The 11,364-nt window shown below is 43.2% G+C and overlaps 2 protein-coding genes across 2 annotated transcripts; both read right to left on the reverse strand.

The window, feature by feature from the left end:
- Window positions 1-502: 502 nt before the first annotated feature.
- On the reverse strand, window positions 503-5,324 carry LOC139391698 (antigen peptide transporter 2-like). The gene is made up of 11 exons (XM_071139169.1): window positions 4,526-5,324; window positions 4,303-4,417; window positions 3,976-4,106; window positions 3,518-3,723; window positions 2,986-3,183; window positions 2,675-2,803; window positions 2,221-2,409; window positions 1,906-2,079; window positions 1,486-1,645; window positions 1,260-1,396; window positions 503-1,091 (listed from the first exon to the last, which is right to left on the reverse strand). Exons 1-11 carry the CDS (start codon window positions 5,052-5,054, stop codon window positions 885-887), a joined length of 2,175 nt encoding a protein of 724 aa, XP_070995270.1. The 5' UTR covers window positions 5,055-5,324; the 3' UTR covers window positions 503-884.
- Window positions 5,325-6,831: 1,507 nt separating this feature from the next.
- Window positions 6,832-11,191, reverse strand: LOC139391717 (proteasome subunit beta type-9). The gene is made up of 6 exons (XM_071139207.1): window positions 10,892-11,191; window positions 10,600-10,667; window positions 10,350-10,481; window positions 10,018-10,147; window positions 7,616-7,757; window positions 6,832-7,466 (listed from the first exon to the last, which is right to left on the reverse strand). The coding sequence occupies exons 1-6, from the start codon at window positions 10,943-10,945 to the stop codon at window positions 7,339-7,341; spliced, it is 654 nt and encodes a 217-aa protein (XP_070995308.1). The 5' UTR covers window positions 10,946-11,191; the 3' UTR covers window positions 6,832-7,338.
- Window positions 11,192-11,364: the final 173 nt, after the last annotated feature.

The raw sequence follows: 11,364 nt of genomic DNA on the forward strand, positions 1-11,364 counted from the left end.
ATTGACTGCTGCCATTTCATGGTGATGTGTACTAGTTGCATGTCTGGTGATCAAATGTTTGCCATTATCTGACCTGAGGTCTGTGTTTATATGTGTTATTGTTCTCCGATGGTGGATTGCTGACATCTTGTTGTGGTGCAGCCAGGCAAACTACCATAAACGTCGGTAATGAACAAGGGACTGGCCTCCAGGGACTTTGTGCTCTGTGTGGTAAAATAACATTCATCCCATAACACAACAAAATGTGCTCATGTATACACTCACGTGGACCAAAAGGTACATAAAAACTCACGCACAATAAAAAATACTGGGAAAACATTTAATCTCTAAGCCAATGCTTAGGCTACACTTTGCCACAAAATGGCTGTAGATAAGTCTGTCACTGATACATACTACAAAATGACTATACTATACGACAAAAGCATTCACAACAATAGGTGTGGAAGTGTACAGGAAATGTAAAACAAGCGTCAGATTAAATTAGAGGTGGTTTAGCGAGAGGTTAAAATGTTTAATAGATCATTTATTCCCTTGGTTAGACAACATAAGAGACCTTTGCTCCAGAACATCATAAATGGTTTTATAATGTGGGTCACTCATTGCCCTTCTATTTCTTCATCGAACATTAAGAAATAGAAGAATAGTAAGAATACAATAAAATAAAATAAAAACCACTCCTAGAGTCATACAACATAATAAAATGTCACCAACAGAAGTGTCCATCTCCTATGAAGTAAAAATATATACCTAACTATATTCAATATTTAAATACATTTTTGATGTACATGTAATTTACAGTACATTGGGAGGTTGTGAGTATTGGTCAGAGTGAAAGTGAGAAAATGACATCAATATTTACAGTTCAAACAGGAGGATTTCTTTGGTCAATGTGACGTGTCGTCTTCTGTGAAGAGTCTCTCTCTTAGTTTGTAGTAGCCCCCCTTCCTGTCCATCAACTGCTGGTGAGTGCCCTGCTCCAGGACGGTTCCTTGGTCAATCAGAATGATCTGATCTGCCCTCTCGATGGTCTTCAGTCTGTGAGCAATCACCAGCAGGGTCTGGGAGGGGCAGCTAGCCAGGGCCTCCTGGACCTGAGACAGAGGGAGCATCTGAGTGAAACCGCTAGCTAGCGCTAACCCTATTGAGAATGTCAATGGTAGCTATAGCTACGAACGTGAAACCGCTAGCACTAACCGTATTGAGCGTATGAATGATGGAAGGCTAAAGCGTTCTAGTTTATGTGTGGGGGGATGCCGTACCATGTGTTCGCTCTCAGTGTCTAGTGCGCTGGTGACCTCGTCCAGGATGAGGACCTGTGGCTCTCTGATCAGAGCTCTGGCGATGGCAATACGCTGCTTCTCACCACCGGACATCTGACCACCCCGCTCTCCTACATCTAATAGATGGACAAACAGTACATTTATCAAGTCTCTCCTTGTGGTCATCCACTAGTAATATATATAATATTCCCATTTGCCAGTGTACCTGTGTCATAACCCTTCTCCAGTTTGCTGATGAAGCTGTGGGCGTTGGCTCTGCGAGCAGCTTCCTGCACCCTCTCCAAAGAGCAGTCTGCCAGGCCGTAGGCAATGTTGTCCTTGATGGACCCAGAGAACAGAACGGGTTCCTGGCCCACCATGGCCACCTGGTAGGGCAAAACCAATCATAGGGCAAAACCAATCACCAATCAGCCAATCAAAACCATTGCTATGTTTCTTCTCAAGCGAAAATGTATATGATGTTGGTAGCCATACAGGCTTGGTAAAGTTGGCTGCTATGCTTTCTATGCTATCTTGACTGCTATGCTTTCTCTAGAGATGTAAATGTGTCAATATCTGTGTAGGTATAGTCTTATGACTGTTGTGCAGGTGTGCTGGTGGTGGTTCTGGTAGCTTTCTATACTACCTTCCTGTGTAGGTAGTGGTGCTGGTAGCTGTGCAGTGGTTGTCCATCCAATAGGATCTCTCCCTGCTGAGGCTGATAGAACCTCTCCAGCAGACTAACACAGGTGCTCTTCCCCCCTCCTGACGGCCCCACCAGAGCAGTCAGCTGACCCGGCCTCAGCTCCAGAGAGAAGCCCTAAGACAAGCAGAGAGCCAATGACACACTACCTTAGCAATGGGTACATGTGAAGTCAAAAATGTGGTGATGGCAAAACTGCCAGTTAGGGTTTTCTCATGTTTCCAGAATTTTGCCACCCATCTCCCAGGTGAGCTTTACCTGCAGTACTTTGCGCTCCTGGCGGGTGGGGTAGGAGAAGGAGAGGTTGTGGAAGTGGACATGTCCAGTTAAGGTCTCTGGTTGGAGGGTCCCCTTGGTGCTGACCTGGGGCTCTCTGTCCAGATACTCAAACACCTTACCAGCCGCCCCCACCGAGTTCAGCATGTCGCCAAAGATGTAAATCAAAGTCTGGAGAGGGCAGAGGGCAGATGTATTATACAGATGTATAATCGTAACTCAATAAACAATAGTTAGACAAAATGTTCAACAGTATCTCAGACATTAAACATGTTTATTTTTTCATTCCCTAACATTAGTATTACTTGCCTCTTCAATCAAACTTTCCCATTACTATGTACTATGTAATGACAATATTACTATTGGTTAGTTAATATATTTGATTAGTGATCCTGTGCCTCGCCTTGCTCAAACAGTCACACTGGTAGTTGCCTACCCTGATGTTGGTTCCCAGGTTAGACTGGTAGAGGATGAAAGAGACCAGGTTCCCAGTGCTCATCTGACCTCGCTGGATAAACAGTCTGCCATAGTACAGCATGGCCACCTGCATTACCAGCGCTGTTAGCTTTAACACACACACACACACGCGCACGCGCACACACACACGCACACACACACACACACACACACACACACACACACACACACACACATAAGTACATACACTGAAGAACACATAAAGATCACATCAGAAGCGTTCAACTCTTCTGAGCCTAAGGGGACAGGGAGTGATCCCTGCATACTCACTCTTCTCAGGAGCACGTACACTGCCCTGACGGTGTCCCGCCTGGTCTTGAGAGTGTGGGTGTCCATCAACCTGTGGTCATAATGACTAGCCTCACTCCGCTCTGTGTTAAAACTTCGCACGGTCCGGATTCCTGCTACTGTTTCCCCCGCTGCCTCGTTCGCCCTGGCCATGGAGTCCTGCACCTCCTTAGTGAGCCTCTGAGGAACAGTCAATACACAATAACATTTACTAGACTTTATTTTATAAGGTTACCCAGTACATTTAGCAGTCACCATCTCATGTACTGTATTTTCACAACAAACATGTCAGGGCCTTCTGCATTAGATAATTTCAGGGATTTATTTCAGGGTTCGCAGGGACCAATAGATTAGTTCAGGACCTTCTGATCTGGACACAAACAGTACACTCTTAGAAAAAAGGGTTCCAAAAGGGTTCCACAGCTGTCCCCATAGGATAACCATTTTTGGTTCCAGGTAGAACCCTATTGGGTTCTATGTAGGTTTTTTAGGTTCTAGATAGATTGTACTATACCAGGTAATAGTTGTCATAGACGCCTTGCAGCAGGCCGGTGACGGGCGTCTCCATCAGCATGAGCAGAGTGAGCTTCCAGGACAGGCTCATCATGAGCGACAGCATACCCACAATCTTAATGAGGGTCCTCAGTAGGACGTTGACATTCAGGGCCACCGCCCGGGCCATCTTAGTGGTGTCTGTGGACAGCCTGGACGTGATGTCACCTACGAGAGTTCAGAGGTGAAAGTAAATTGCTGCAACTTCGTCGAATAACCAAGGAGCGTAGAAGAACCAACTGATGGGGTGTTCAACAGATATTCAGCCACACATCGGAAGACAGAGGAAGTTCAATAGGAAGTGCATTCCAGTTACAGTCATTTCATGAACAAACAAGGATGCCACACATTCCAGCAAGACAACAGATCGCATACTGATCATTAGTTCTTGTTTGGGGTAATCAATAAACGTGTCTCTACCTGTCTTGATGGTCTCAAAGAAGCTGATCTCCTGCTTCACCAGGGCCCCAAACAGCTCTACTTTCATTCGAGAGGTGAAGCTGTTGATGGCACACATGAAGAGGCCTCCTCGACAACCTGCACTGAAAGAGCTGAAACAGACACCATAAACTGTAGCAGTGTTGAAATAATCAACCTGATGTTGATGTTCACTTGCAGCGGTGAAATCAGTGTATTCAATAACCGTTACATACATACATAACACAAACTACAATATGTAAGGTGCGAAACTGATGAAGGCCGTAGTGGTGAAAAACAGGTAGGAAGCTCTCTCGTGTATCTGCTCACCTTCCCAAAGAGTAGAGCCCCATGAGGATGATAGCTGTGAGAAAGTCATTCCACTTGTACTGGGAAGCCAAGATGTCAATCACCTTTCCTGTATAGAATGGGATGAACATTTCACCTGAAAACGCACACCGCCGTCATCATCCTCATCATACTCGCCATCATCATCATAATGATCATCATCACATAATACTCAGTAATTTTGTTAAAACAATAAAATACTTACAGAGGACAGCCAGTGACAGGAATATAAACGCTCCAACCAAAAGGAGGGTGTCAGGTCTGTAGAAGTAGAGGACTCTCATGAACAGCACTCGTGCCTTCTGTGTCTTCTCTTTCCCGTTACTTTCTTCGCTGCTGTCAGGGAAGGTTTTCTCCCAAAACAGGGCTGCAGCAGCTGCTGCCGCGGTACACAATAGCCACAAACTTGGACCCCCCAACGATCCATGAGTGCTCTCCGGTGAACTGCCATGCAGCATCAGTTGCCCGGTCTCGTAGACCGGGGCAAGGAAACAGTGCACTGCTAACCAGCGCTTCAATACGGGTTTAATCGATCCTAGTGTGAGTAGCGATACACCAAATAGTATAACTAATCGAATCCCCGCTACAACCCATAGACGCAACAGACTTCCGAAAACGTCAAAACTTATTGGTCCAGTTTTGGAAATAGATGCGCCAAAACCAGTGGCGCAAAATGTGGTTATGTCAATGCATAGACCTACAGCCATAGCGAACACGCACGTTCTAAGCATCATTTTTGTCGTCTATAATTGTTTTTAATCTATAACCTATTAATTAAAAGGTGAGCGATGTCAAACCTGCGAATTCGCGGAGATCTTTCCACGGAATGGATTTTTTCAGCTGTTTTCAGTCTGCGTTTTAGTTTCAATTTCACATATGCCTTAAACTCAGGCGACATTATTCTCCACAATATCAAGCACCTTTCCATTTAGCGTTTATTCTGTGCCATAATAAATACCAGACAATAATGCTTGCACACTTAGCATAGTAGTTAATAGATCCCCACAGTGGAGGTGTCATAATACCCATAAAACCTAGCATCGTTTTTCCACCATTCATTTATTCAATCTGGTCTCTTAGCATTTCATATTATTCTGTACATAAATCCACAACACTCAAATGGTATATATTAATTTGTGGATTTCCATCACCCATTTCGTACTATGTGTTACGAATGATAGTGTAACGACCCTGGGTTTATAAGCGACCCTGGGTTTTTAAGCGCGGAAATCGACACTGCCGCACGAGAACGCTTTTGCGGCACAGTCGACAGTGCGCCGAACCTCTGACTAGAAGGTCAAGGGTTCGAGTCCTGCTCCCTGCCTGTTTCATTACAATATTTTACTAATTCTAGCTAGGTGGCTAATGTTAGCTGGGCTAGGGGTTAAGTTAGGTTAAAGGGTTAGGGGAAGGGTTAGCTAAAATGGTTAGGCTTAGCTAACATACTAAGTAGTTGCTAAATAGCAAAAAAAAGTAGTAAGGAGTTAAAAAGTTGTCTTTGAGGCCAGGGCAGTGTTTCCTGTATGCTTACCCTGGGGTTACATTTTGATAACCATGTAAATCTGTCTCGGACAAGGTGACTTTTATGGATATATTCGGCTCTATTTACTCTCATATTTGAACATGCTAATCAGCATTAAAGTAGACATAATGCAAAACTACAAATCCATGCAAGCTCCTGCACATCATCTCTATCTGACACCTTTGCTAACAGGTATTATGTCAATTTAAAACTTGCACAAGACAGTTTACAGAATTGTCCATTGAAAGAAATGTAGCCAATTTATTCATTGCTACATTTAACTAACATTAGATAGATAATCCAAAGATTCTTACCGCCAGGGTAAGCCTAAAATGAAACACAGGCCTTATTTTAAGTGTTTCTAAAATCCCCTATTGGAAATATGAATGGTGGAAAAGCGATTGGAACAATTTCACTGTTTGACCACTAGGTTTTATGGGTATTATGACTAATACTGTGGTACTGTATGGTAACAGGTTTACCCTACACTCTTAGAAAGAATGTGCTATCTAGAATCTAAAAGGGCTCTTCAGCTCTCCCCAGAGGAGAACCTTTTGAAGAAGCCTTTTGGGTTTCATGTAGATCCCTTTCCACAGAAGGTTCTACATGGAACCCAAAATAGTTATACCTGGAACCACAAAGGTTTCTCCTATGGGGACAGCCGAAGAACCGGTCATGGTTTGAAGGAATCCAGCTTTTGTCAAATTAACGTCAGATTTGACTTTTCGTAGCAGGAGAATTTACGCAGCAGGTTAGGATAATTATTTTAAGCCAGGCTTCATATCCACTTTGTAACTGATGACTAATCACCTAAAATTAATACAATTTGATACGAATATTCCCATGGCCTCACCAGTGCAACTGGGAACTCGGAAAAAAACGAGGTGAAATCATGACGTCAGTGATCTTCAGGTCAGAAAGTTCGGAGCTCTAGAAAGAGGCCAGAGTTCCTGAGTTGGAATTCCGAGTTGGATGAACATTCAAAACGATTTTTCCCAGTCGGAGCTAGTTTATTTCCAAGTTCCCAGTTGTTTTGAACATGCTGAAGTCGGAAGTCAGAGATATCCGAGTTCCCAGTTGCTTTGAACGCGTCATTATATATGGTAGACATAATCATAATAACTAAAATTATCATTACTTTTGATGGTGGCAGAATACTTCTTGAATAGTTGTTTTGGGGTTGAAAAAAACATGCAGAGAAATATCCATGGGAAAGTTGAATTTACTTGTGAATCACCCAAAAACACAGTCCAGCTTCAGGTCCCTAGCTACCCAAAATAAAATCAGTTTCTTCAACAGAGGGCATAACAATTATGAATAATTTTGAAAATGGCATGTGTAGTGAGAATATTTGACATTGTGCCAGCATGATTCATACCCCTATTCAAACATTCTATATCCTGTGTAGATTTAATAGTACTGTTTGTTCGTAAGGTGTCCACTCACTGTTTCATAACTACGACAACTTCAGTGTTACTGTTTCCACAAGCCAGTGTTCACTGATCATAAAATGTGGGCAACTCGTTACCCAGGATGCATTTCTCCTCTGCACCTTTTTCATCAATAGTGACAAGGTAGGCCACACCTCCGCTGGAACCATCTCGACTCATGGCCAATGAAAGTGCTGAGAGAGGAGAGGTGAAGAAAGAGAGCAAGTGAGAGCATATTATTGACAAATGACACATCTTAACAGCTTCTAATTCATGCTGTTTAGGTCATAACTGGACATCAACACATTTATTTTATTTTAAAAGTACACTTTTGGTCACTCACTGTTGACAACAAACTGTTGGCAGTCCTCTTTGCTCATGGCCTTCCGGTACTCTGCATCAACAAACCCATAGACATAGGAGCTTCCGGAGCCGCCGACCGCAAAGGGTTGTCTGGACAACAGGCCATTGAGGGTCACATACACCTGGGAGGGGTCAATGAGAGGGGAATGCTTGAGCACAGCAACCTAGCAAACTCTGAAAAAGTTCAATATTATGCAGACTAGTGAACAACTGTGAGTTTGAGGCAGCTGAGTTTGATTCTGTAATTGTACTCATGGTACATTTTGTTGAGGAAACACTCAAAACTATTTAACAAAAAATGTATATTTAAAATGACCTCGTCTAAGCTTCAGGGATTAGTGAAACTGTTCCAGATGCAAGAACATTTCCTGAAAGGGACACAAAAATCAATTAATACAGTTTGGACTGGTGTTTATAGATGTGGCATTTCTATTTAATCAGCCTCTTACCAACCCTTAGTCAACTTTTGGAACTAATTGTATTTGGCCAGATACAATGCTATTTTACAGCAAACAAATTGGAAACAGACTTTCAGCACACTTATAGGGAAGGACATTCAACAAGCACAACACCTACACAAATTACTGATGATTGGCAGAACAGAAATGTATGATAAAAAGATTGTGGGAGCTGTTTTGCTAGACTTCAGTGCAGCTTTTGACATTATCGATCATAGTTTACTGCTGGATAAACGTATGCGTAATGGCTTTACACCCCCTGCTATATTGTGGATAAAGAATTACCTGTCTTTAAAACATTTTTTTTTTAAAAACTTTTATTTAACTAGGCAAGTCAGTTAAGAAGAAATTCTTATTTTCAATGACAGCCTAGGAACAGTGGGTTAACTGCCTTGTTCAGAGACCAAACAACAGATTTTTACATTGTCAGCTCAGGGATTTGATCTTGCAACCTTCTGGTTACTAGTCCAAAGCTTTAACCACTAGGCTACCTGCCACCACAGAGGGTGTTCTTTAATGGAAGCTTCTCCAACATATTCCAGCTGTTTAGGTCCCATACTTTAAAAAAAAACTTTACTAACGACATGCCTCTGTCTTTGAGTAAAGCAAGTGTGTCTATGTATGCGGATGACTCAACACTATACACATCAGCTACTACAGTGACTGAAATGACCGCAACACTTAACAAAGAGCTGAAGTTAGTTTCAGAATGAGTGGCAAGGAATAAGTCAGTCCTAAATATTTCAAAAACATACAGCATTGAATTTGGGACAAATCATTTTGGGACAAAACTTCAACTAAATCTTATAATGAATAATGTGGAAATTGGGGCCTCCCGGGTGGCGCAGTGGTCTAGGGCTGTGCCACCAGAGACTCTGGGTTCGAGCCCAGGCTCCATCGCAGCCGGCCGCGACCGGGAGGCCAATGGGGCAGTGCACAATTGGCCTGGCTTAGGGAGGGCTTGGCCAGCAGGGACATCCTTGTCTCATCATGCACTAGCGACTCCTGTGGCGGGCCGGGCCGGGTGCAGTGCACACTGACCAGGTTGCTAGGTGTACAGTGTTTCCTCTGACCACATTGGTGCGGCTGGCTTCCAGGTTGGATGCGCGCTGTGTTAAGAAGCAGTGCGGCTTGGTTGGGTTGTGTTTCGGAAGATGTATTGATACAACAGTAGCTAAGATGGGGAGAAGTCTGTCCTTAATAAAGCGCTTCTTAACAACATTATCAACAAGGCAGGTCCTACAGGCCCTAGTTTTGTCACACCTGGACTACTGTTCAGTAGTGTGGTCAGGTGCCAAAAAGAGGGAAAAAGGAAAATTACAATTGGCTCAGAACAGGGCAGCACGGCTGGCCCTTAAAAGTACACAGGGAGCTCACATGTCAATCTCTCATGGCTCAAAGTGGAAGATAGATTGACTTCATCACTACTTGTTTTTGTAAGGAGTGTTGACAAGCTGAATGCGCCGAGCTGTCTGTTTAAACTACTAGCACACAGCTCAGACACCCATGCGTACCTCACAAGACATGCCACCAGAGGTCTCTTCACAATCCCCAAGTCTATGGGAGGCGGACAGTACTACATAGAGTATTGAGTACATGGAACTCTATTCCACATCAGGTAACTGATGCAAGCAGTAGAATCAGATAAAAAAAACAATAATAATACACTTTATGGAACAGCGGGGAGTGTGAAGAGACACACACAGGTACAGGCACACAGACGCTAACTCACGCACTCTACACACATGTACACTGTAATACTTTACATTTTGTATTGTAGATATGTAGTGGTGTAATGATGTTATATGATGTACTGTTTTATGTTTTGTTTTAGGTGTGATGTAAGTGCCTTAATGTGTTTGGACCCCAGAAAGAGTAGCTGCTGGATCCCAAATAAATACAAAATACCAATGTAATGACTAACCTGTCCCCCTCCTCTCTTGTCCCACCCGGCAACAATGAGATGTGCTGACAGCTCTTCTTTGTACTTGTACGAGATGTTTTTCACCAGAGTGGCAGCTGAACGAACTTGAGGATCCTCTCCAACCTCAATGCTGAGTTCAAGAGGTCACAAGTCACAGCTCAATAGCAGAATTCTTTAACTGCGTCTATATAAGCAACCCCCCATGAGAACACGTGAAAATGCACAGTGTCAGTCTAGAAAACCTTTTCCATACATTTAACTCAACAAAATGTGTTACACATAGCACTAGAGCTATTGCCGACCACAATACATAGCCATGCAGTGGGAAACACCTGTGCACATCCAGCTGGTAGTTGACCATCTCAGCAATGGTCTGGGCGTCTGCAGCTGAGCCTGACAGGGCGCAGTAGATCTTGTCATGGAGGAGAGAGAGCTTGTTCATCACCCGGTTCACCACAGTCTCCCTATGAGGGAAGGAGGGAAGAGGGGGGATGGGTGGAGGGAAAACTGAGGTTTGAGGGAGGACTTTTTTAATGTTCATAGTAAATGATTGTCTCTCTAAGACTTGGAACAGCGACTTACCCAGCAGACACTCGAGAGTCAGAGCCCAGCACCACACCTCCATCAAACTCAATAGCAATGATGGTGGTCTGAAAGCAAAGCACAGACACAATTTTGATTAAGTGCATAATTAAATGACTCAATTGAATGACTCAACACAGTTACGTTCACTTTGACATGAACCAATAGACTGTGTTTATACGTTAATAAAAATAAACAAAAACAGAATGCACACCCCAAGATTTTACAATGAGAACACTTCTCTAGGCTAACATCAATTCCTGGTCCAAACATGTCATTAAATGATACTCACCCCTGTTTTGACTTCTTCGGATAGCCACCCTGGCTCTGATGATTCATCCAACATACTTTAGTTTTGTGGCTGGTCGCGCTGATACCTGTGCAGTGCGCACGGTGTGTGAGAAGCCTATTGATTCAACGCGAAATGAAATGAAAAGAAAAAGAAAACACCAAACGAAGGCTCATTTAGGACTTACACGAATGATTACTATTCAACTATACTGTTGTATTAAGAATCAACTCTTAAATATATTTGAGCAAGGAACCGTCGTTCATTTCTGTCTCGTCCACCATTTTCTGGCATAAACTGAAAATGAAAGTTACATTGTCAGTCACAGACCGGCAGGTGAGAGGCTGATATCATTTCTCAATAAACGTTTTTGGTTTGGCTCTGTACTCCAACAATTTGGATTTGAAATGATACAATGACTACGAGGTTAAAGTGTAGACTGTCAGCTTTCATTTGACGGTGTTTTCATCCATAGC

The sequence above is a fragment of the Oncorhynchus clarkii genome, chromosome 32 (assembly GCF_045791955.1).
Source record: "Oncorhynchus clarkii lewisi isolate Uvic-CL-2024 chromosome 32, UVic_Ocla_1.0, whole genome shotgun sequence".
Classification (NCBI taxonomy): domain Eukaryota; kingdom Metazoa; phylum Chordata; class Actinopteri; order Salmoniformes; family Salmonidae; genus Oncorhynchus; species Oncorhynchus clarkii.

What these genes read in the sequence shown, in the direction of transcription:
- LOC139391698 (XM_071139169.1), bottom strand. Translation starts at nt 5,054, where the DNA reads ATGATGCTTAGAACGTGCGTGTTCGCTATGGCTGTAGGTCTATGCATT. An exon ending in GGGCTCTACTCTTTGGGAAG is followed by an intron (nt 4,107 to 4,302) that starts GTGAGCAGATAC and finishes TGTCTGTTTCAG; the next exon opens with CTCTTTCAGTGCAGGTTGTC. An exon ending in ACCTGGGAACCAACATCAGG is followed by an intron (nt 2,410 to 2,674) that starts GTAGGCAACTAC and finishes TGCCCTCTCCAG; the next exon opens with ACTTTGATTTACATCTTTGG.
- LOC139391717 (XM_071139207.1), bottom strand. Translation starts at nt 10,945, where the DNA reads ATGTTGGATGAATCATCAGAGCCAGGGTGGCTATCCGAAGAAGTCAAA. An exon ending in GACTCTCGAGTGTCTGCTGG is followed by an intron (nt 10,482 to 10,599) that starts GTAAGTCGCTGT and finishes CTTCCCTCATAG; the next exon opens with GGAGACTGTGGTGAACCGGG. An exon ending in ACAAGAGAGGAGGGGGACAG is followed by an intron (nt 7,758 to 10,017) that starts GTTAGTCATTAC and finishes GACCCCTCCCAG; the next exon opens with GTGTATGTGACCCTCAATGG.